Source organism: Saccopteryx bilineata, chromosome 2 (genome assembly GCF_036850765.1).
Source record: "Saccopteryx bilineata isolate mSacBil1 chromosome 2, mSacBil1_pri_phased_curated, whole genome shotgun sequence".
NCBI lineage: Eukaryota > Metazoa > Chordata > Mammalia > Chiroptera > Emballonuridae > Saccopteryx > Saccopteryx bilineata.
In genome coordinates, this window is record NC_089491.1 from 186,035,070 (window position 1) to 186,059,993 (window position 24,924).

Here is a 24,924-nt window from a genome sequence, read left to right on the forward strand (position 1 = left end):
GGAGTCAGATTCATAAAATGCTCTTTAAAACCCAGGTCCATGAGTTGAGTACCTATGTCTTCTTCTATGTACTTAATTGTTTCAGGTCTTATGTTTAGATCTTTGATCCATTTTGAGTTAATTTTTGTACAGGGGGAGAGACTGTAGTCCAGTTTCATTCTTTTGCATGTGGCTTTCCAGTTTTCCCAGCACCATTTATTGAAGAGGCTTTCTTTTCTCCATTGTGTGTTGTTGGCCCCTTTATCAAAAATTATTTGACTATATATATGTGGTTTTATTTCTGGACTTTCTATTCTGTTCCATTGGTCTGAGTGTCTATTTTTCTGCCAATACCATGCTGTTTTGATTGTCGTGGCCCTATAATAGAGTTTGAAGTCAGGTATTGTTATGCCCCCAGCTTCATTCTTTTTCTTTAGGATTGCTTTGGCTATTCGGGGTTTTTTATAGTTCCATATAAATCTGATGATTTTTTGCTCTATTTCTTTAAAAAATGTCATTGGAATTTTGATGGGAATTGCATTAAATTTGTATATTGCTTTGGGTAATATAGCCATCTTGATTATATTTATTCTTCCTAGCCAAGAACAAGGTATATTCTTCCATCTCATTATATCTTTTTCGATTTCCCTTAACAATGGTTTATAGTTTTCATTATATAAGTCCTTTACATTCTTTGTTATGTTTATTCCTAAGTATTTTATTTTTTTTGTTGCAATCGTGAAGGGGATTATTCTTTTGAGTTCCTTCTCAGTTGTTTCATTGTTGGCATATAGAAAGGCTATTGACTTCTGTACGTTAATTTTGTATCCTGCGACCTTACTGTATTGGCTTATTGTTTCTAGTAGTCTTTTTGTGGATTCTTTGGGGTTTTCGATGTATAGGATCATATCATCTGCAAAAAGTGATACCTTTACTTCTTCTTTTCCGATATGGATGCCTTTTATTTCTTTGTCTTGTCTGATTGCTCTGGCTAGAACCTCTAGTACCACATTAAATAAGAGTGGAGAGAGTGGACAACCCTGTCTTGTTCCTGATTTAAGGGGGAAAGCCTTCAGTTTAGTGCCATTTAATATGATGTTAGCTGATGGTTTATCATATATGGCCTTTATCATGTTGAGATATTTTCCTTCTATACCCATTTTGTTGAGAGTCTTAAACATAAAATTGTGTTGTATTTTATCGAAAGCCTTTTCTGCGTCTATTGATAAGATCATGTGGTTTTTGTTCTTTGTTTTGTTGATATGGTGTATTACATTAACCGTTTTACGTATGTTGAACCATCCTTGAGATTCTGGGATGAATCCCACTTGATCATGATGTATTATTTTTTTAATATGTTGTTGTATTCGATTTGCTAGTATTTTGTTTAGTATTTTAGCATCTGTATTCATTAGAGATATTGGTCTGTAGTTTTCTTTTTTTGTGCCATCCTTGCCTGGTTTTGGTATGAGGGTTATGTTGGCCTCATAAAATGTGTTTGGAAGTATTGCTTCTTCTTCAATTTTTTGGAAGACTTTGAGTAGAATAGGAACCAAGTCTTCTTTGAATGTTTGATAAAATTCGCTGGTATAGCCGTCAGGGCCTGGACTTTTATTTTTGGGGAGGTTTTTAATGGTTTTTTCTATTTCTTCTCTCCTGATAGATCTGTTTAGGCTTTCTGCTTCTTCTTGACTCAGTCTAGGAAGGTTGTATTGTTCTAGGAATTTATCCATTTCTTCTAGGTTGTTGAATTTAGTGGCATAAAGTTTTTCATAGTATTCTACAATAATTCTTTGTATATCTATGGTGTCCGTGGTGATTTCTCCTCTTTCATTTTGGATTTTGTTTATATGAGTTCTTTCTCTTTTTTCCTTGGTAAGTCTTGCCAAGGGTTTGTCAATTTTGTTGATCTTTTCAAAGAACCAGCTCCTTGTTCTATTAATTTTTTCTATAGTTTTTCTGTTCTCTAATTCATTTATTTCCGCTCTGATTTTTATTATCTCCTTTCTTCGGCTGGTTTTGGGTTGTCTTTGTTCTTCTTTTTCTAGTTCCTTAAGGTGGGAAGTTAAGTGGTTCACTTGGGCTCTCTCTTGTTTGTTCATATATGCCTGAAGCGATATGAACTTCCCTCTTATCACTGCTTTTGCTGCATCCCATAGATTCTGATATGTCGTATTGTCATTTTCATTAGTCTGTATATATCATTTGATCTCTGCACTTATTTCTTCTTTGACCCATTCATTTTTTAAAAGTATGTTGTTTAGTTTCCACATTTTTGTGGGATTTTTTTCCTCTTTTTTGCAGTTGAATTCTAGTTTCAAGGCTTTATGATCAGAAAATATGCTTGGTACAACTTCAATTTTTCTGAATTTGCTGATATTGTTTTTGTGGCCCAACATATGGTCAATTCTTGAGAATGATCCATGTACACTGGAGAAAAATGTATATTCAGTCACTTTGGGATGAAATGTCCTGTAGATGTCTATCATATCCAGGTGCTCTAGTGTTTTGTTTAAGGCCACTATGTCTTTGTTGATTCTCTGTTTGGATGACCGATCTAGAGCCGTCAGCGGTGTATTGAGGTCTCCAAGTATGATTGTATTTTTGTCAGTTTTTGTTTTAAGATCAATAAGTAGCTGTCTTATATATTTTGGTGCTCCTTGGTTTGGTGCATATATATTAAGAATTGTTATGTCTTCTTGATTCAGTGTCCCCTTAGCCATTATGAAATGGCCATTTTTGTCTCTAAGTACTTTTCCTGTCTTGTAGTCAGCATTATCCGATATGAGTATTGCTACACCTGCTTTTTTTTGGATGTTATTTGCTTGGAGTATTGTTTTCCAGCCTTTCACTTTGAATTTGTTTTTATCCTTGTTACTTAGATGAGTTTCCTGTAGGCAGCATACAGTTGGATTTTCTTTTTTAATCCATTCTGCTACTCTGTGCCTTTTTATTGGTGAGTTTAATCCATTTACATTTAGTGTAATTATTGATACTTGTGAGTTCCCTATTGCCATTTTATATCTTGCTTTCTGTTAGTTTTGTGTCTTGTTTGATCCTTCTCTTTCGTTTTTCTATCTTTTGTTTTTATTTGGTTGTATTCCATACATCTTTCCTCTGTTGCTATCTTTTTTATCTCATGTGCTTCTGTGGTGGTTTTTTCAATGGTGGTTACCTTTGAGTAATGAAAAGGGTCCCTACCCTGTTCATTGTAGCGAACTATTTTGTGAGTACTTTTGCACTCCATCGTCCTTTGCTACTGTTAATCTCCGTCTTCTCCCCCTCTTTCTTTTTGTTGTTGTCACAGTTTAAATTTGGTTTTATTGTGTTCTTCTTGGAGCTTTTACTTGTGGCTCTGTTTTTTTTTGTTCTTTGTATCTGATTGGAGAACCCCCTTTAGTAATTCCTGGAGTGGGGGTTTTCTGATGATAAATTCCCTCATCTTTTCTGTATCTGTGAATGTTTTTATTTCTCCTTCGTATTTGAAGGATAGCTTTGATGGGTATAGTATTCGTGGCTGAAAGTTCCTCTCTTTCAGGACTTTAAATATTGGGGTCCACTCTCTTCTAGCTTGTAGAGTTTCTGCTGAGAAATCTGATGATAATCTAATGGGCCTTCCTTTATATGTTGTATTCTTCTTTTCCCTGGCTGCCTTGAGAATTTTTTCTTTGCTGTTGGTTTGTGTCAATTTCATTATGATATGCCTTGGAGTAGGTTTGTTGGGGTTAAGAAAACTTGGAGTTCTGTTTGCATCTTGAACTTGAGGCTTTAGTTCTTTCCACAGGCTTGGGAAGTTCTCATCAATTATTTGTTTAAGTATGTTCTCCATTCCATTTTCTCTCTCTTCTCCCTCTGATATACCTATTATTCTTATGTTATTCTTTTTGATGGAGTCAGATAATTCTTGTAGGGCTATCTCATTTTTTTTAATTTTTGAGTCTCTTTCTTCTTCTCTCTGTTGTGCCTCAAGTTGCTTGTCTTCTATTTCACTAATCCTCTCTTCTATCTGACCTGTTCTATTAGCTAAGCTTGTTACTTCGTTTTTCAGCTCGTGAATTGAGTTTTTCATCTCTGTTTGATTTGTTTTTATAGTTTCAATTTCCTTGGACATATATTCTTTGTGTTCATGGAGTTGTTTTCTGAGCTCCCTATATTGCCTTTCTGTGTTTTCTTGTATATCTCGGAGGATTTTTAGGATTTCTATCTTGAATTCTCTGTCATTTAGCTCCAAGGTTTCCAATATATTAAATTTTTTCTCCATAGATTTTTCCTCATCTAGCTGTGTTACCTCTCTTTCTTTTGTATCCATGATATTCGATTTTCTCTTCCTTAATGGCATCTGAGGGTGGTTTTGTTGATAGTATTAATGAGATTTAATAAAGAATAAAAAGTTAAAAAAAATAAAAAAATAACAAATCGAAAAGAGTTGTTTTTTTTAAAAAAAATTAATAATGAAATAAAGAAAAATAAAATAAAATAAAATTTTTTTAAAAAAGGAAATTATTCCCCCCCTCTTTTTTTCCTCTCCTCTCCTCTCCCCTCTTTCTTGAGAAAATCTTGTGGTGGACTGTGAGTTATAACAAACAATGCCTGTGATGGAGGGCCTGAATTGGGGAAAAGTAATAAAGGGGCAAAAAAGAGAGAAAGAAAAAAAAAAAAAAAAAAAAAAAAGGAAAAAAAAAAAAAGAAAAAAGAAAAAAAAAGAGCGTATGGACCCACAAAAAGCAAATAAGGAAAAAATTTGGGTCAAGAATAAAATGATTTGCTTTTAGGTGTTGGTTTTCTAAGAGTTATGATGAGACGAATAAGAGGAAAATGGAAAAATGGGGGGACAAATTAAAAACTTACTATTGTATTTAGTGGAACAAGAACTAGATAATATGGAGAGCCAGGGATGGGAGCACTGCTAGTGAGTTAAAAAGATGAAGTAAAAACCCCCCAAAATGCCACAAACATAGGTTTGAGTCCCAGATAAGATAATTTGTTTGTTATTGAGGTTTGAATGAGAGGAGATGTAAAGGAGAAAGGAAGAAACTAATATAGAAGGAGAAAAGAAAGAGAGAGAGAGAAAAAAAGAGGGAACCACTAAAAGAAGAAAAAAGAAAGGACAGAGAGAGAGAGAGAGTTAAGGGTTTTGGAGTGCAACCCTCATAGAGAGAAAGGAAGAGAAGAGAAAAGATAATGGGAGATGTAACACTTATGGGTAGTGTAGTTCCAGGAGAGGAGACAGTAAGACCGGTAGAGAGTTAATCGGCCAAATTGGAGGAGGAAAAAAAAGTCTCAAGAATGAAGATAAGAGAAACAAACGAACAAATATAATAAAATGGGATAGGTTATAAAGTCTGCAGATTATTCTTGATTTTGAGAGGTTATCTTCTTGCTTTTTCTTTTCTCTCCCTCTTCCTGGTCGGTGACTCTGTACCCCGGGTTCTGCCCCTTTGGCACGCTCAGGTAGAGGTTTGTAGTTGATAAGTCTCTATGGCAATGTCATGTATTGTGCTTTATTCTCGTTGGGAGTCGAGGCTCATTAGCATTTATAGGCTCCGACAGTGAGAGAGTCCGTGTTCCTGGAGCCTTTCTCCTAGTCTTTCCTTCCTCAATTAGTAGCCTGATAGTCCAGGTATGGGGTTGCTGCTGCCTCTGCCTGGATAGTAAGAGGCTCAAATTGCTGGCAACTCCCCACTCTATTTCCACTCAGCACAGGGCTCTGGGTAAGGCTCAGTCAGTCAGAGCTGCTAGCATAATCAGGCGGGCTTTCCGCCCACTCGAAGACCTCTGGCTCTGCCACTCTGTCCGGTAACACAAGCGGGCGCCCACTTCCGGGGCGCTTGGAGGAAACTCTCACTCACTGTCTGCGACCAGGATATCCGGCCAGCAGTCTCACGCTCTGAGTGAAACCCCCAACCGCAGGGAAAAGTTGCAGCGTTGGAATTGAGTCTCGCTCCATCCCCGTGTGCGGCTTTTGCAAGGCGCTGGGGCATCCCGAGATTCCGCTTTGGCCCACACAAAGGCCCCTGACTCTGCCCCTCTGTGCGATAACACGGGCGCGCACTGCCGAGGCACTCGGAGGAATCGCTCACTCCTTATCTGCGCGCGCAAACCAGGATATGAGGCCGGCCGCGGTTCCCTCTGAGTGAAATAGCCTCCAGCACGGAAAATCTCCACCGTTGGGATTAGTTCTCACTCCCTCCCGTGCGTGGCTTTCCCAGGGCGCTGGGGCTGCCCAGAGACTCTGCCCTCAGCCCACAGAAAGGCCTCTGACCCTGCCTCTCCGTGGGGCAACACGGGCACCCACTTCCGCGGCTTAGGAAGAAATCTCTCTTCCACTAACTGCGCACCGACCAGGAGACCGGGTAAAATGGCCGCTCCGCTTGTCTTTCTTTGTTTGGGTTTGGCGCGAGTGTTAGCTTGTATTGCCCGGGTTGCCACAGGATCAGATTTTCCTCGGCTTGGATCTCTGAGCCGCAGCCTGGTTCGGCCGTTTTTGCTGCGGCGGCCTGGATCTATTCACCCCCTTTGCCCGCCTCAGTTTCTATATTCACAGTTACCAGAGAAAGCCGCCCCGTTTAGGTTAGTGAGGAAGGCGGAGCATTTCTTACTCCCTATTTCCTTCGGGGTTTGGTTATATATTTAGCCAATTTTTCACTCAATCATACCTTTGGGTGTATTGCGAAGAATCTGGAAGCTCCAAGTATAGGTTTTTCTGTTTCTGGTTGAAGATCTTGTTGAGTTTTGGGGGAGATTTATCGGTATCGCTTCCTACTCCGCCATTACTCTGACGTCATCTCTTGATTAATTCTTAAGCCAAATAAATGGATTCCGAGGCCAGAATTAGGTTGATCCCAACCAAAGCACTGACATTGTCTGGTAACTGTTTATGGTCCAGGGGTTGGTTGGTACACATCTGAAGTTGATCCAACTTCATTTGCACGAGACCCAGTAAAGACTGAGAACAAGCACTCACCTTCCTTGGCGAGAGAGGTTCTCTATGCTTCTGGACATAAATAAAACATATGCAACCCTGATTGCCTTGAAACCCAAAGGAAACCAGGTTTAGGATGATAACATGTATTCAGCAGGAGACACAAAGGGAACCAGAGTCCTCAACTGCATTGTGATCTCCTGCAACAACCAACCACAGACTGCACCTTCCAACTACAGTAATAATACGTCCTTCATCCAGCCTGTGGACTGATCTTGCTCCCAATAACAGGAGGAAATCAGCACAGTAGCTTTGGACTAGGGAGAAACCAGCTTGCAGCTGATGGAGCTAATTGGTACTTATGCCTCCTTTAGTCCTAAGTAGAATAACAATTTCTTGGGAAAAAGAAAAAGTAAAAATGTCCTAATAGCTGTATCTTGGCTGCAGATATCTTCTATGCTAGATAGGTTATATAATGTTGTTTGTATCACGAGGAAATACAGTCAAAGGTGAGCAGAATTTTGGATGTGGTCCTAGGATAGAGTTTGCATTTTCATTTTGTCTTATTTCTGCTAGCAGTGGAAAGGGAGTAGAGGCAGGGAGAAAACATGGATGTTCATTACTAACTAACATTCTACAGTTTGTGGCTAACTGTTCAGTGTTGTGAAAGCAAACGACACTCGCCGTGGTGCTTCCTCCTCCATTATGCCCAGAACTTCTCTGAACTCGTGCAAAAGGTTAGTCTCTTGGCCCCAATCCCCTTAGCTGTAGCTCCCTACACATCCTACTGAAATGAAAAACTAAGGCCCTCAGTTTCCTCCCAAATCTCAGTAGAAAACATCATTAAGCTTGTCCAAAAGGGAGTGAACTGGCACTTGTCAACAGATGTTTTCAATGACCTCATAAACACAGGAAGAGAATGACGTGCCTGTGGTGCTATCTCTGCAGAACGTCAGGCAATCCATAACATAGTGTCCCCCTAAAAAGACGAATATCTTGGCCAGTTCACAAAGCCCCTGGCAGCTGGTCACATGGTGACATGCGGTAGTTAGGAGATGGGCCATGGAACCTGCCAGTGCTTAGTGGCCTCTGCACTTGTGAGCAGTGTTGTGGCCAGAGGGCAGAATCACAGCCCCAGGGGCTCCGTAGACCGGGTGATGCATTAACGCCAGCATGGCGAGCAGAAGACTGGACAAAGCTGTCCTGTATGAAGATAGTGGGAGTCAAAGTCATGTTTATGACACATCACTGCCATCCACATGGTTTAAAAAGGGGAGGTAGCCATTTCTTACACTTAACTCAATAAAAGCTGGATTGCATTCAGCCTTGAAAAAGGTCTTTTCCAGATGGGGAAAGTAGAGTGGAAGAAGAAAGGTGAAACTAGTCTATCAGGACTGTCATCCAGGTGGGAGGCCTGCAGACTCTGATGGGCAGGGTGGAGAAAAAGGTTATGCTGGCTTCAGAGAAATGGCTATAACCACGGGCTTACTGGACAGGGCCTTCATGGTCTGTCGGTTCTCTCTGTGGCCCCAGGGCAAGGAGGCACTGCCTGCTCTCAGAGAACGTCACAGGACAGGTTATAGCAGTACCCGACCTCTCTCAAGAGAAAGACAACTCTCTCTTCTCAGTTCCCCTCCACTATGCCCAGAATGGATCGGGACACTGTGGATCCTCCTGGGCATGCCTGGCTCAGGCTAGGAGCTGCCATCCTTGCTCAGCTGTCTCAGGATGGAGCTCAAGGATAAAATTTTTAGCCAAAGTTAACAGAATCTACTGTGACTAGTTTAAGCAAAAAATGCATTTATAAAGAAAGGCACAGAGATGGCTCACAGGATTACTGAGAAGTCAGGAGAAAGAGAGTCTGGGCTGAGACAGCCAGAACAATCTTCAGATTCATACCAAAGACGATGGTCAAGGAGCTGTGTCTTCTGCCTCTATCAGGAAGCTATGGATCAGGAAGCCACTGTCTCAGCTGCCAGCCCCCAAACAACCCCTCCTCTGCTGTGACCTCTCAAGCCAAATGGGTCCCCATCCATTTTCTCCTTCCCCATGTAAGTCAGTTCCCAAAAAGAACTTTCCATGGCCCATCTACAAGATGAAACCTGCTGTACTCTAGCAGTGAGGAAGGCTAGACAACACAGGGTACTGTTGATGTCATCTTTGGATTCTCAATAGAAAACACGGTGGGCCCTGGCCAGTTGGCTCAGTGGTAGAGCATCGGCCCAGCGTGTGGATGTCCCAGGTTTGATTCCTGGTCAGGGCCCACAGGAGAAGTGACCATCTGCTTATCCATCCCTCCCTCTCCCCGTTCTCTCTCTCTTCCCTTCCTGCAACCATGGCTTAATTGATTTGAGCACATCAGCCCCTGGCACTGAAGATGACTGTGTGGAGCCTTCGCATCAGGTGCTAAAAATAGCTGGGTTGTGAGCATGGCCCTAGACGGACAGAGCATTAGCCCTAAATGGGGCTTTCTGGGTGGATCCTGGTCAGGGCACATACGGGAGTCTGTCTCTCTATCCCCCCCCCTCCTCCTCTAACTTGTAAAAGAAAAAGAAGAAGAAAAGAAAAAATAAAATATGACAATATCTTGTCAAGAAGGGAATTACACTGTAAGGAAATTTCAAGCATCAAGACAGCCGTCAGGCGGTTTCAGCCAGCCACTAATGACAAGACCTCTACTACCCATCTGCCTCCAATGGTCGAGGAAGCTTTTCCAGACTCCAAACCCTTGAGTCAGCACACTGCATGTAAAACATACGGGAGACCCTTTCACCTTTGAAGGTGTAGTGGTCACAACTGCTGTATCAACTTTCCATTCCTTAAAAAACAAAAACACAATAATTCACCTGAAGTGTACAGACTGAAAGAGGGCCTGTCAACTACCATATTTCTCCTGAATGACAACTTAATTCTCTTCATTTTCCACGTCTAAAAAAGCATCATTGCAATTATACACACAAATAGCTAGGTATGAATATCTACCATGCCTCTTGTCCCTCTACATGGCCCATGTTTAAACAGGTATAGCCATGCACATGACTAGCGATCGACCACCCATCCCAGGAGTGTAACAGACTCATTTTCTCACAATCTGAAAGTCTGACAATCAAAGTCAGACCTATTGCTGACTAGGTCCATTAACAACAACAACAAGACTTCTGAGGGCAGAGTTCTCAAACATGTGCGAGCCCTCCCTTAGTCTCACAACTTTTCTTTTCATTTTTATTGACTCTATTGGGGTGACATTGGTTAAAAAAATTATATAGGTTTCAGGTGTGCAGTTCTATAGTACATCATCTGTACATTGTACTGTGAGTTCACCATCATGATTTATGATTCACCTTAATTTACAGGTGAGTAATAAGGAAGCACAGAGAGCTTAGTGATGAGACTGAGGAGACTAGTAAGTGATTGGGTAGAAAAAAGACCCTGCAGATCTCTCCACTCTCCTATGTACTGCTGAACCCATTTGAGATCCATCAATTATAACACTCAGTGAAATTTTTAAAAAATCCATAAATTCTTACTTGTTCACAAGTGGAATACTAAGGGCCCAGCCAGCAGCAAAGTCTGGATATTTAAAAACTGTAGGATTTTCAGAAAAGGCATAATGGTGAATAATTGTAGATTCTTCATCATGTAATGCTTTTCCTAAAAACCATTCCTGTTAAATAATGAAATAAAATGTCATAAAAGAAACATTCCCTGTAATACCAAAAACAAAGTCATATTATTAATTTTAGTTAATTAAATATTCTGAGTGATAGAGAATTAGCACAGATTATGTTTTTTTAACAAAAATATAATTAATATTTATGATAATGAACACAACATAATCTTTGTCTATAAAGAGTAATTTAATATATCATCAGGCTAAACAAAATTTAGTCATTATACCATAGTAAATATATAAAGGTGGTATTTTACAGAATATTTCTATCAAAATACTATTAAGGCAAAGAAACAGTTTACTGTGTGCCCCACTGAGGTTTGCAAAGAATTTTTCTTTGACTCCTTCCAGAATCAGTGCCTATTTTATTTATTTATTTATTTATTCATTCATTCATTCCATTAACATTTCTTGTGAATTGTTATCAACTAGCATTTAACTTTGATGCCACACCGGACAGGAAGACAGCTTACACACTATGGGGAGGCAGGAAAGAAGAAAGTAAATAATATGAGTTCAGAGGATGACTACCACATGCTGTGATGGAAATGTAATGGAGTGACGGGGGCAAGGACACCTGTGGAAGGAGGTAATGGCTGAACTGAGAATAAGCAGTGCCAACACACCAGCTCTGCACACATTGGGGAGTGACAGTCAAGGCAGTTAATACAAAGTCCCTGGGTGGGGAAAGAGCTGGACACAGTTGATGAAATAAAAAAACCCAGTGTGGCCAGAATCCACTGGACGTGAGAGACGGGTAGGGACAAGAGAGGCAGAAAACACAAGAGTGAGCGGGTTTTCCGTGCCAGAAGAATGCAACACGGACTTGATTCCAAATGCAATGGAAGACTTCCCCTTCTGGCCAAGACAGAACCACCTAGCTCAGACTTACTCCCCCACTGAGGACAAGTGTAAAAGCTGGAGAAATTACTTAAAAGAAAATGACTGTGGGCATCAGAAAACAACAAAGACAGATAGGCTCTGAGGGCTGATATCCTAGAGAAAAGGGGCGCCCCTCTGTGGAAACCCCATATTCACTGTCTTTTCCCTCAGGAGTGTGCTGGTCCCCAGAACAGAGAGGGGCACATCACAGACAGCAGCAGCAGAGGCGTCTGCAGCCTCACTGGACTCAGACAGAGGTACAGCTTGAGAGTGCCAAAAAGGTCGAGATTTAGAAGATCCCAGTTAAGTGAACCCAAAATTCTGCATGTATTCTTCCTTCAATTCCAAAGCCAAAGGAAAACCAAGAGGCAAGTGGAAAGCAGCAGTGAAGAGGCTAAGAGCTGAGTGCAGACTTCAGCAGTAGCACAGGGAGCCCTAAGCTGCAGCACTGAGGCTGCCTGGAGAGAAGGGGTCTAGCAGGAAGGACTTCGACCTGTCCTGACAAGGTCTCCAATCTAGAAGAACATTACCTCCTCCTGTAAGAAGAGAGGAGCCTTGTTATCCACAGCCTCTTCAAGTTTTCACATAAAATATCTGACACTGAGTGAACAGTTAACAGATATCACAAAAAACAAGACCAACACCAAAAACAAAGACAAAAATGAAAACTGAAAACACACAAATAAAAAGATGAAGCATTTTACCAAAGAACTAGAATATATAAACAAGAGTAAAAATGGAAATTCCTAAACTGAAAAACACAGTAATTGAAGTTAAGAATTCAAGAGGATGTCAGGCACACGAGGAGAGAGGGTGAGTGACCTGAAAGACAAGTCAGTAAAGAATATACGATTGATACCAAAAGAAAAAAAAAAACCCCAAAGGAGGGAAACACAGAAAAGAGCCTAAGAGCAGTATGGGCCACAGTAAAAAGGTCTAAAATAAATAAAATTGGAAACATAGAATAGGAGAATCAATTTTTGTAGAAATTCAGGCTTAGAACCTTCTAAAAGTGACAAAACTCATCAAGGCCTAAATTTAAAAAGCTCTATAAACTCTCATCAAGATAAAAATAAAGAAAGTTACATATGGTATATGTTGCTTGAAAAACCATCCAGAGAAAATCTTAAAAGTAGTTGGGGAGGGGGGAGATATACACATTTCTTTCAAAGGAGTAAAACCAAGATATACAGCAGATTTATCAAAAGAAAAAAAATACAATATGAAAGACAGTAGAGGCCCTGGCCGGTTGGCTCAGTGGAGAGAGCATCAGCCCAGCATGCAGACCTCCCAGGTTCGATTCCCAATCAGGCACACATGAGAAGCAGCCATCTGCTTCTCGTTCCTTCCCTCTCCCCTGTCTCTCCCTCTTCTCTCGCAATCAGTGCCTCGAATGGTTCAAGCATCGGGCCTGGGTGCTGAGGATAGCTCGGTTGGTCCGAGTGTCAGTCTCAAGAGCTGAGAATAGCTTGGTTGATTTGAGCATTGGCCTCAGACAGGGGTTGCCAGGTTGATCCCAGTCAGAGCATATGTGGGAGCCTGTCTGGAAGGAAGGAAGGAAGGAAGGAAAAAACTTTGGCCAACCAAAAATGTTGTATCGAGTGAAACTATCTCAGATGGAATTGGAAGCCATTGAAAGTTTTCAAGAGGTAAATGATTATCATATGAAATATGGAGAGCCTAGATTATTGGAATGGCCAGAGTAAAAACCAGGAGACAAGCTAGATGCTCTAATAATGTTTAAAGCAAGAGATGACAGATGATAGCTTGGACCTGAGTGGTAGTGTTAAATATGGAGAGAAGATGAATGAGAGGTGTATTTTGGAGGTAGAGTCAACTGGACATGACAGCATGGGGTTGAGGGAAAAAGAGGAATCAGTCGTAAGTTCTAGGTTTTTTATATGAGCAACTGTGATACCACAATCAGACTGTGATACCATTTCTGAGATGGGGAAGGTGGAAGGAGTTTAAAGGGTCATTAAGAGTTGAGTTTTGAACATGCAGAATTTGAGGTTCCTATTAGATGGATAAGAGGATATACTGAGCAGTTTGATGTATGCGTAGGGAGCACATGGCTCACGCCCTTGGTTTCCCCACACTCTGCTCAGATGTGGCCAGCTCAGCAAGGTACTGCCTGAACACCTACCCCCATCCTACCCTTTATCCCTCTTACTCTGCTTCATTTTCTTCATAGCACTAACCATCGTCTGATATGTTATTTGCATTTTTGCTTACTGTTTACCTCCCCTGCAACAAGAATATCCCCTGTTTGTGGGTAGGGTTGTTGTCGTTCTGCTCACTGCTGTCCCTGGAACACCAAACACGGAGGAGGACTAGGTGCTCACTAGTTAAATGAATAGAGAAAGCCCAGGACAGCTTTAAAGGGCAACCACTCCCTATGAAAGAAAAAACTAAAGCATGTAAGTTAAATCAAGTACCCTAAGTCCTAAAAGTTTTATGTATTTTCTCTCTTTCCAACCATCACCACCTCATGCCCTATTCCAGATCAGAAAATAAAAGCAGGAGGGATACAGGACTATTTCCGAAGAGCCCCCTTCTGCCGTGGTTGTGCCCCAAATACCTCCCAGAGTCCCAGTTTCAGCCAGTTCAGCCACGGGTCATAGATGAACTGTGTAAACACAATCAGTATAACTTTTATGTTAGGTTCACAGTTCCACCTGATGGTTTTCTCCATGATACTTTCTTTACAAATGTATTAAGTCAACACTGGGCAAGAAGAATAATTTTAAGGCTAATTAATGGCCTCAGTTTAAGATAGAGAATTCAACATTTAAAAAAAAATCAACAATACAGCACTCTATCAAACTACTGAACAATATGAAAGTATGAAAGTCAGCACTGTAACACACCACATCAGTGTGGCTTATTTAAAAAAAAATAAACACTTCTGAGTATTTTAACCCCTTCCTCACTAGTCTTTCACTATTATAATCTCCTGTTCCTATCAGAATTTTATGCAGAATGTGTTTTTATGTTTCACCTCCTATTGGCAGTGATCAGCTGTCACCTAGTATGTAAGACTGGTTTTCATATTTTTGCCAGGGATTATACTGTAAACTACTCAGACAGATGACTATGGAATCTGTGAAAAGAGGTACTCCCCGTCTTTCTTAGTGGTTCTCTTAATGGACTCAGAACAAAGACATTATAATGCAGACACACTGTGAAGAGGAACTCAGCACTGTCCTCGTTCTGCAGGCACCCTTTTCCAGCTCCCAGGCGTCTCCTACGTTAGAAATAAGACAGTAGAACTAAATACATAAACGCCAACAGAAATACTGTAGGATGGGGGACTGCTTGTGTAAACTGTGGCACATTTATAAGATAAAATTGTAAAGAGCCATTAAAAATTATGATCACTGTCAAAAAACTGTAGTTGAATAATACAAAAAAATACACACATATTAAAAGCACACAGTGGGGGGGGGGAGAAAGACTTCATCAAAATATGGAAATTTATAGAAATCACCTAGAAAGGCAATTTAACAAAGATTAATTATTTTCATAAAGATTAAATTTTTCCATTTAAATCATTGTATACAGTATAAATTTGCATTAGTAATAATAACAGAAAGATATTGAAGGGGAAAATGTCAGAATCAAACAAAATAACTGATACTGACACATTATATCATATTATTTTTGTGAACTTACTTGTGTCGATATCCAAGCCAGACTTGCTTTATACTTTTTTTTCTAAAATTTTAAGTTATTGGGGGGAAAAAAACCCCATGGTTTTAAGCTAATTTAAACATTATGTAATTTTTATTCCTAAATCCTAATTTCAAAAGAAATAAAACATCCTAGATTTTTTCCCTACTGGGAACCATCTGATTTTGCCTCTGTTCTTGCTTTTCATGAACTTGCTTTGAACTTTTTAATTTATTCCAATTTTCCTTAGAAAGCACAGTGAGTCACCGTCTCCTGAAGAGAATCAGAGCTTTGGCTAATGGCAAAATAATCTCCAGGTGAAATGAACACTGGAGGAGATTAAAACTCCTACATCCTGAAAAAGATTTGGGAGTTTTTCCCAAGTCAAAAGAAGATATAAAAGCCTAACAAATGTTTCACATAAAACATGGCAAAAGGTACATAGATGCTGGTTAGCATTATCTGAGACACAGTCATAATTCTCTCCTTTGAAGGAATTATTTTTTTAACCTAGCAACTTTCTCATTCAGTTCTGTGTGTACCTTCCCAGAGAGCAAAGTCATGAAGAGAAATGACAATGGATACTTCAAGCATCTAAACATCAAAACGGGTGGTTCTACGATAGTACCAAATATTCCAGTGTTTGAGAAATCTCATGCTCGCTGTCGCCCAACTTTCAGCATGTATATCAATGAGCCAAACAGGCAGCCTGAAGCCAGCTCTTCTTCTCCCATGTCCTTGTTAAACCTGACCCACGTCTGAGTGGGCATCAGAGCATGGGTGGAGCAGGCAGCCGGTGGTACCCTAAAGGGCCCTCTCTGTTTATTCCCAGTTTAAAGAGTTCTATGATATAATCAGAATTCTCCAAGAGGACAAAGAAGCCTGATTTACTCTCAATGTGTCTCTGGGTCAGCCCTTGAGACTTTCAGAGGCACTGAACGGAGCCCAGCAGAAGAGCTGACATCACAGGGTTATTCAGTTGGTCACAGATGTTTATTGACTGCCGACTAAATGTTCAGCACTCTGCTCGTGTGAGGGATGAAAGGTTAGCAAGACCCAATGGCCACATCCTCTCTGCACAAAATAAATTTTGAAAATATGAAAGTTGTGGTGAATCTCCAACGTGAGATGCACCCCCTTCTCACCTCTGACCTTCCGGAGAATACCTGCTGAGAACCCTCTTTTTCTGCTGTTAACTCCTGCTGATCCTACATGATTCAGATTAAATGTCACTTCCACTCGTGACCCTCCAGATGAAATTTGATGCCCAGCTATGTGCTTCTAATAGTACCCCATGTCACCCTTATTAAAAGATGCCTCACTTTTTTTTTTTTTTTTTTTTTTTTTTACAGAGGCAGAGATAGACAGGGACAGACAGACAGGAATGGAGAGAGATGAGAAGCATCAATCATTAGTTTTTCGTTGTGCGTTGCGACTTCTTAGTTGTTCATTGATTGCTTTCTCATATGTGCCTTGACCGCGGGCCTTCAGCAGACCGAGTAACCCCTTGCTGGAGCCAGCGACCTTGGGTCCAAGCTGGTGAGCTTTTTTTTTTTGCTCAAGCCAGATGAGCCCGCGCTCAAGCTGGCGACCTCGAGTCTCGAACCTGGGTCCTTCTGCATCCCAGTCCGATGCTCTATCCACTGCGCCACCACCTGGTCAGGCAAAAGATGCCTCACTTTTAACTGTAATTGCTGCTTTAACGGTCTGGCATCTCCCTGCGGCGCTGTACCACCATGAGGTAGGGCCCTTGTCTGTTTGCCCCACTGTCACGGTGGTACTCAAAAAGTATTTCTTATCTAAAATAAGATATGGTCATTGTTCATAAACAATTGATTTAAACATTTCTTAACTCTGGATTACAGTTCTTTTAAACTTTCTGATATTCCTAGCACATATAAGTAGTTTTTTTTCATTTAAAAACAGCTCATTGTTAGTTCCATGCCTCTGAAAGCTACAAAACTTAGAATTATTTAATATTGCTTCCAGATACTCAACTATTACTTCATTCTTTTTCATTTTAAATTAAGTGTTTTATTAGGTTTAAAAATCTCTTAGTCAAAATCTTCTTTTAAGTATTTTCCCCAAAAGATAAATTCTGGTATTGAAGTTGTATTCACCTTTGAGGGGTCATATCTTCTGAGTGTTTCTAAGAGTTCCGGAACTTGTATTCTTGTCTCTTCTTCACAGAAGAAAATCCATGATGAATTTCTGCTATATGTTACAGAAAAGCTGACAAAAAGAAACAGGCTATAGTGATCACTTCTATAAAGGGAGTTTATAATAAGGTTTAAAATGAATAGGCAGGAAATGGATGAAGAACATATAAAATGGAAGAAATCTACATGTTTTTCCCTTATAATTCAATGTATAGTTTCAGTTTACAGGAAAGTCAGAAACTAATGGTTTATACAACAACTCAAGTTCTTAAAGTTAATTCTTTTCATAACAACACCAGTGCAGAAGACAGAAAATTATAGATATTTTTATATATTCTATAGATATTTTTATCCTTTAAGAAAGAAACATTTAAAAATAAGAGTCATTCCTGTTTCGGAGTCAATCATCAAGAATTCTGGTTAATGTATTGTAGTAGTCATAGCAAGTGGAGTTTCCATTTACTTCACTTACTGGCTCTGAGGAAAAAACACACCCTCTTGATAAGAAAACTAGGGAGCTTAGAAACATCCAAGTAGAAAAGTCAGGAATTTACACATTTCCAGTTAAACATACTGCGGGAACAGAGGAAGTATGGTCCATGCACCTTCCTGCTCAGACAGCTCGTGCAGCAGAAGGGCTCTGGGCAGTTCCTAATGAAAGAGGATCAGAGAAGAGCAATAACTAAAAATGCAAGGATCATTCCACTTTTCTTTCTTAAGACTCAATTTTAAAACGCAGGAATTATTAGAGACCTGGCATTTTACCCTTCACACTATTCTCATTTTCTTCCTCCTCCGGAGATAACAGAAATAAAGGATTTGGGCTGAATCCAACATGAGCTCTCCACCTGCCAGACAGAAAGCAGAGCTCAACCCTTCCAGGTGCGGTCTTCAGTGATGCCCAGAATGGACCTAAAATGTGCATGTTTTCAAAGGTGACTGGAAGGGAGAGTCCAGGGAAGTAGTCAGGACTTTGTCAGAGGCATGAACATTTTTTGTTGTATACACACCACAGGTAGCATATGGGAAATAAAATACTTTGGATAACAAGAAGATATAATATACAGGGTACGTCATGTGAAAATAACATTTTTAAAAGTGCCCTATAAATCCTAAAACACCACAGTAACAAAGAATTTGAGATATAAATACTAGAAATATAATCCTTAAGTATTCAAGCAACAATGGTAATAGCATAATGATGGTATTTCAAAATTTATAAACATAGGAGGAAGTAAGATTCAGAAATGAGGCACAACTGTGGTAAAATAAACATGCACACATATAAGCAAAGAGAAAGACTAATAATTTTATGCCTATGAATGTTAGCTTTGAAGTAAAAGCACTATTCAATATATTTCAAGTTGTGTCAAGCCAAAAGTCAGATATCTTATAGTCTTTAACACTTCCCTCAATAAACTTTAGTATATTCTTGTGTTTTATCCTATTTCCTGGTAACTGTTACAGATAAAATAAGCATCTAAATATTTCATGTAGGGCAGCAGTATTCCACACCAGTTAGAAAGTTCATATACCTTTATTATTTAAGAAGAAGAGGGTGGTGTTAATATAAATCTTTGGAGTTAAATATCAAATAAGCCTCATTATTTTATGTTACATAGTATTTACTTTAACTTCCATGTACAAATGAGAAATGTAAAAACAGTAATGAAAGGTTAAATCGGACCAACAACATGGCATGTTAGAAAGAAAAAGCAAACCCCAAAGGCTAAATTAACAGTTACCCAGGATAGTCCAGGGTCTTCCTACTGCTCAGTCTAAATTAGTCAGTAATTTCCCGTCTTTTAAAAAATTGCTATAAATATGTATATATGTATGTGCATACATGTGCATACACATATATAATATATTCATGAAGGATTATTTAAAAACAAATATTATCTGTGAAGAAAACTGATAAAGTTAGCATTTGCACAAAATTTTCAAATAATTATGGGAACATGTTAATATGAACTAGCTAGAAAAGAAACATTAAATACTACTAAAAATTTTTTTATAAGAAACTAGCAAATGAGCTATTATGTAGCAACTGGAATTATAATAACTACTTTATAACAATGGGAACATCTTTATGTTAAATGGGAAAACATGATTCCAATAGTGTAAAATAAATTCATATATGAAGAGGGACTAGAAAGGAACCAGAAAAATGAAAATATTTATGCCAAGATGACAAGTTATTACATGCATGATTTTAAAACGCTTTAATGTAGTTAAAACATAGTTCAGTTTTTATCTTTTCTATTAATTTTTAGAGACAGAGAGAGATAAGAAGGGAGAGAGGGAGGGAGAGAAGAGGGGAAGAAAAGAAGAGGGGAGAGAGAGAGGCAGAAGAGAGATGAGAAGCATCAACTTGTAGTTGCGGCACCTCAGTTATTCATTGACTGCCTTGACTGGGGGGCTCCAGTCAAGCCAGTGACCCCTCGCTCAAGCCACTAACCTTGGGCTCTTGTCAATGATCCCACACTCAAGCCAGCAAGCCCGCACTCAACTCAAGCCATTGACTTCAGGGTCTTGAACCGGGGACCTCAGCATCCAAGGTTGACACTGGAACCACTAAGCCACCACCAGTCAGGTAAAGCATAGTTTAGTTTTAAAAATGTCTTAAGGAAAAAGAATAAACCTCAAAAAAAATTTCCCAAACAAATACTGCCCTCCCTAGAGGGTAGAATATGAAAATGAGAATAGTGTGAAGAGTAAAATGCCAGGTATCTAATAATTCCTGCATTTTAAAATTCAGTCTTAAATGCAGGGTAGGCAAAAGTAGGTTTACAGTTATGAGTATACAAAAGTTTATTCTTGTATTATTATTTATTAATTATTGTAGTATTTTTCCACATGAACAACTCTAAACCTACTTTTGCCCCACCCTGTATATAAGTGATGTCATTAGGTACTACAGCTTGACAGGTAGTGTAAACAGAAGGCTGTGATAGCACTTTCCTGGCAGAGATGCAAAGTCAGGCTCACAAACAACTTCTGTCACAATAAAAGTGCAGTGGGCAAAAGGTTCAGTCAGCACAAGGGGAAGCTAAATTCTAGGATGAAATAAAGTCTATGGCTAACTGGTGAATTGTAGTCATTCCTATCCCCATGACTCTTTTGTTCACTAAACCAATCATATGCCTATATTTTGTATTTGCTTCCGTTGGTAAACACAAAACTGGCAATCTCCACATAGAAACTCTTCAAAAACTAGTAGTCTGTGTCAACAACTGTTTCCACAGGTAAGTGAATACTTTTGTCTCAAAAATAAAGAGTTCTATCACACTCAGAAACCTGGCCTTCCTTAATTCTTCATTAAGCCAACATCACTTAATCCTTTTTCATCTACTAGTACTCAAAAAAGCCCCCAAAGCTTTTATTCTTGTTTTATAAGTGTGCATGTATATGCACATATATGTGTATGTATATGTTCTGTGTGTGAATACCAAAGCCCCAAACAGATACACACATTCTCGTGTGTATTAGCACTTTTACGATAACCCAGTTTAAAAGATCACAATAAAATTTTACAGCAAGTGTTCTTATCCCAGGTCTTACTACTTGGAATTAGTAGAACCATTTTTGTTCTTTCTGTCTGTTTATCTAATACCACATGGGATTTAGACCTTCTTACTTAAGGTGCCATGTCACCAGCCTAGGCACTTTAGATGCAAAGCATGTATTTTTTATTTTTATTTTTTTTTGTATTTTTCTGAAGCTAGAAACCGGGAGAGTCAGTCAGACAGACTCCTGCATGCGCCCAACCGGATCCACCCGGCACGCCCACCAGGGGTGATGCTCTGCCCACCAGGGGGCGAAGCTCTGCCTACCAGGGGGCGATGCTCTGCCCCTCCGGGGCGTTGCTCTGCCGCGACCAGAGCCACTCTAGCGCCTGGGGCAGAGGCCAAGGAGCCATCCCCAGTGCCCAGGCCATCTTTGCTCCAATGGAGCCTTGGCTGCGGGAGGGGAAGAGAGAGACAGAGAGGAAGGAGGGGGGGGGTGGAGAAGCAGATGGGCACTTCTCCTGTGTGCCCTGGCTGGGAATCGAACCCGGGACTTCTACACGCCAGGCCGACGCTCTAACACTGAGCCAACCGGCCAGGGCCCAAAGCATGTATTTTTAATATGTATTTGGATGAATAACTGAGAAACAGTTTTCAAGTGAAAAAACAAGGGAAAAGTAAGAAAATATTATAGCAAAAGAGGTGTTTCGAACAAAAGCTATAGTAGAAACACACCTGCACTGTCTGCTGTTGACCTAAACCATACCTATGCACCAAATCACGTGACTTCAAACCTAAAACGTAAGGCAAAGTCTTGTCACTAAGAAGATGATGCCATGGCCAAGACAAGCATAAAGGGGATAAAAATACAAATGATCATTTGTGGGAAAAGGAAAAGAAAAAGAAAATGAAAAACTTGATCACAAGGCTTTAAACTTTTTATGTCACCTGCACTTGTCTCACTAAACCAAAGTCAGCCTCAGCCTTGCTTCCATCTTCAGCATCTGCCGGTACCCTAACAAGCACTGTGACCTCAGAAAGCCCACTGGACTTTCAGTCAGGACTTCCTTCGAATGTCTTCTTTCTTTTCTTTTTTTTTTTTAATTTTTTAAAATTTATTTATTCATTTTAGAGAGGACAGAGAGTTAGAATGAGAGAGAGAGAGAGAGAGAGAGAGAAAGGGGGAAGGAGCCGGAAGTATCAATTCCCGTATGTGCCTTGACTAGGCAAGCCCAGGGTTTTGAGCCGGTGACCTCATCTTTCTTATCAATCACATTTAAAGCTGCTTATAATTATCAAAAAACCAGCACTCTAACTCATCATTGGGCTGTTACACATATTCATTATCTTCATTAGGGGAGCAGGTTTGACTCCAGAGGTGAGTATTCTAAAAACACTCTGAGAATGATATGGAGAAAAAATCATGAAAAACCTATAGCTAGAAATATTAAAAATATGAATAAAAAAGCCAACATATGAACAGAGGTGAAAACGGATTAACATTTAAAACATCATAAATTACTTTTCATTATTAGGTAAATTTGGTTTGAACCACTTTGGTTTTCCTGCCTCTGTCTGGAAAAAAATCAACTCACTCAGCCCCGTGCCCTGGTCTCCCCTGCCTGCAGGCTGCTTCCCAATGTTTGTCACTTGTCTGTCCCTTAATTAAAAATATAAGCCTAGCAGTACATGAGTGTGCAGTCTAATTTAGTCTCACTATTCAGATCAAGTACTAACTTAGAAAGCAAAAGCCCAGACATGTGTTCAGTATTAGGCAAAAGTTCTAAAAGGCTGACCCCATATAAAGAATGATTCAACTATATTTCCAAATTCCAACTATTGATATTATATAGTTCTTGGGCATTGAACTGAACTTTTAGAACAATAAATAAATTATGATGAAAATTAACATCTGTTTACTGAAATCATTTCTTTCACAAGGGGTAGGTTTATCTTATGAGGATAATAACCAAGATGTATAACATGCTATTTGAAACATGTATCAGACAGATTTACTACCCTTTAAAAATCCAGTATTATTTATGGACCAGTAGTTTATATATGATGCTATAATAATGTATCTTCCAGGAATCTGAGCCTATATGTAAAATATATATATATATATTTTCAGATACCTGCCTTAATCATAAATTGTCCCTTTTGGAATAAGAAAAAAAATATTACCTCATTGTTTATAAAATTTATTTTTATTAAATATTTACTTTGAGATGAATTACTAAGTACATTTTTATAGCTCATATAAATCTGTTTTAACTAAGTATTCATTCACTCATGAGAGGCAATAAAGTTTAGCACATAAAAACCTGACTTCCAGAACCAAAGTACTTGCACACAAATCCTTGCACCCTCTCTTGGGCTGTGCAACCTTGAGCAAGTTCCTTGACCTGTCTGTGCCTGTTATCTCATTTCTAATATGGGGATAACCATAGGCCTGAGGAATCAAATGAGTTACTACCTACATGCCTCCCCTTGGCACACACTATGCATGTGATATTATTATTATTATTATTATTATTGATTTGACAATATTTGAGTACCTCTATGAGCCAGGCGCAGTTTTAGGAACACAGAAACAGCAGTGAAAAGGCAGGGCTAAGTCCCTGCCTCCCCTGAATCTCACATTCTAAATGAAGGAAACAGGCAATAAGCATATAAATCTAGAAAACAATGACAAGGATAAATGGTATTAAAAAATAAAGCCAGAGAGAGGGATGGAGTGAACAGGACACCGCTGACTACGCAGCGTGGAGTTCTTCACATACGTCAGCCACACGGATCTGCTGGGTGACTATGCCCCACCTGTGTGTCAGAAGGCAGCAGAGCAGGCAGCAGTGGCTTTGGAGCCAGTCTGACTGAGATATAGGCCTGGTTGCCCTACTTTGTAGCAACGTGACCACGGGCAAGTCACTCAATCTCTCCAAGCCTCAACTGCCCCTCTGCAAAGTAGGGAAAATAACTGCAACCCATTCACAGACAAATGAGCTGACACTGGAAACAGCACAGCACAGAGTATTGACAGGAGCACCCAGAAAAATGATAATAGTGAGGCACACTCAACAGGAGTCAGCTAGGATGACTACTGTCCTTCCAAGTTTGTCTCCACTTCAGGCCCTGGTCCCACATACCGGATTTCTCACTAGTCTCTCTGACACCACCTTTTCAAATGTGAACTCATCATGTTAGCTCAGGGCCAGTCACCTTCCTTTCATTCACCCATTCACTAACATCCAGTGCAACCTGCAACTGATCGCCTCCATCCAAGGGAGTCCTCACGGGTGCCCCAGGCAGGAGTTAGCAATCTCTTACTATTTCTTCAGGCTCAGCCCAGACATCCTTGCTGACATTTGCAGGCAAGACAGGCCAGTCTTTGCCTGTGCTCTCATTTTGCTGTGCTGAGTAGCTTCACAGAGCAGCATGCAGGATGGGCAGGGCTCACACCATCCACGTGACTCACTGGGAACAGGCCACCCACCCTAATGGGCACCACCCACCACAAGCACCATCCGCATGGAACGCTACCCTGGACACCAATGTCACCACCACAGGAGTGAGTTCTAAAGTGACTGGCTTTTTTGGGTCCCTGGTTCCAGACTCAGAATCCTGCATGGCAACATCTAAGTGTCCACACTCAATCACAGGCGCCCTTCCACTGAGCTCCAGGAGACCAATGTCTGCCTCTGATATTCTTGTCGGCCATGGCCCAGCTCACAACAGGATCACACGGAGTAGAGCTCTCCAGTATGGAGAGGGAATCCAAATGTTGGGCAGACAAAAAGAAACAAATGTTCATGACACAGCCTTCAGCATGGTATGAGGAATTAATTACTGCTGAGTTGCTCTGCTCCCGCCAGAAGTGGACTTGACCTCACTAGGGCATCTTGCCCAGGCCCTTGCATAAAATAAACACCTGATAAAGACTATTACCTAAATGGATGAATAAATTCTTTTTTATATAGGATACCACTAATCACAATTTATTCAGCAGCTCTATAATAGACATTTAAATTTATTTTACCATTTTTAAAAGACTGATTTTTCATTCTGTTAAAATAGAGGCAATTAAATCTACTCCCAAGATTGTGGTGAGGGTTAGAAATAAATTGTGGCAAT

General features: G+C 40.0%; 1 protein-coding gene across 1 annotated transcript in view; it reads right to left on the bottom strand.

Annotated features, from left to right (window-relative positions):
* The window catches only part of B3GLCT (beta 3-glucosyltransferase), a 146,432-nt gene that overhangs the window by 56,210 nt on the left and 65,298 nt on the right, over positions 1–24,924 (bottom strand). Inside the window, exons 5-7 of the mRNA XM_066258909.1 lie at positions 17,859–17,935; positions 17,246–17,357; positions 10,429–10,565 (exon numbers count right to left, since the gene is read on the bottom strand). Coding sequence (XP_066115006.1) covers positions 10,429–10,565; positions 17,246–17,357; positions 17,859–17,935 — 326 coding nt within the window. The remainder of the gene's footprint in view (positions 1–10,428; positions 10,566–17,245; positions 17,358–17,858; positions 17,936–24,924) is intronic.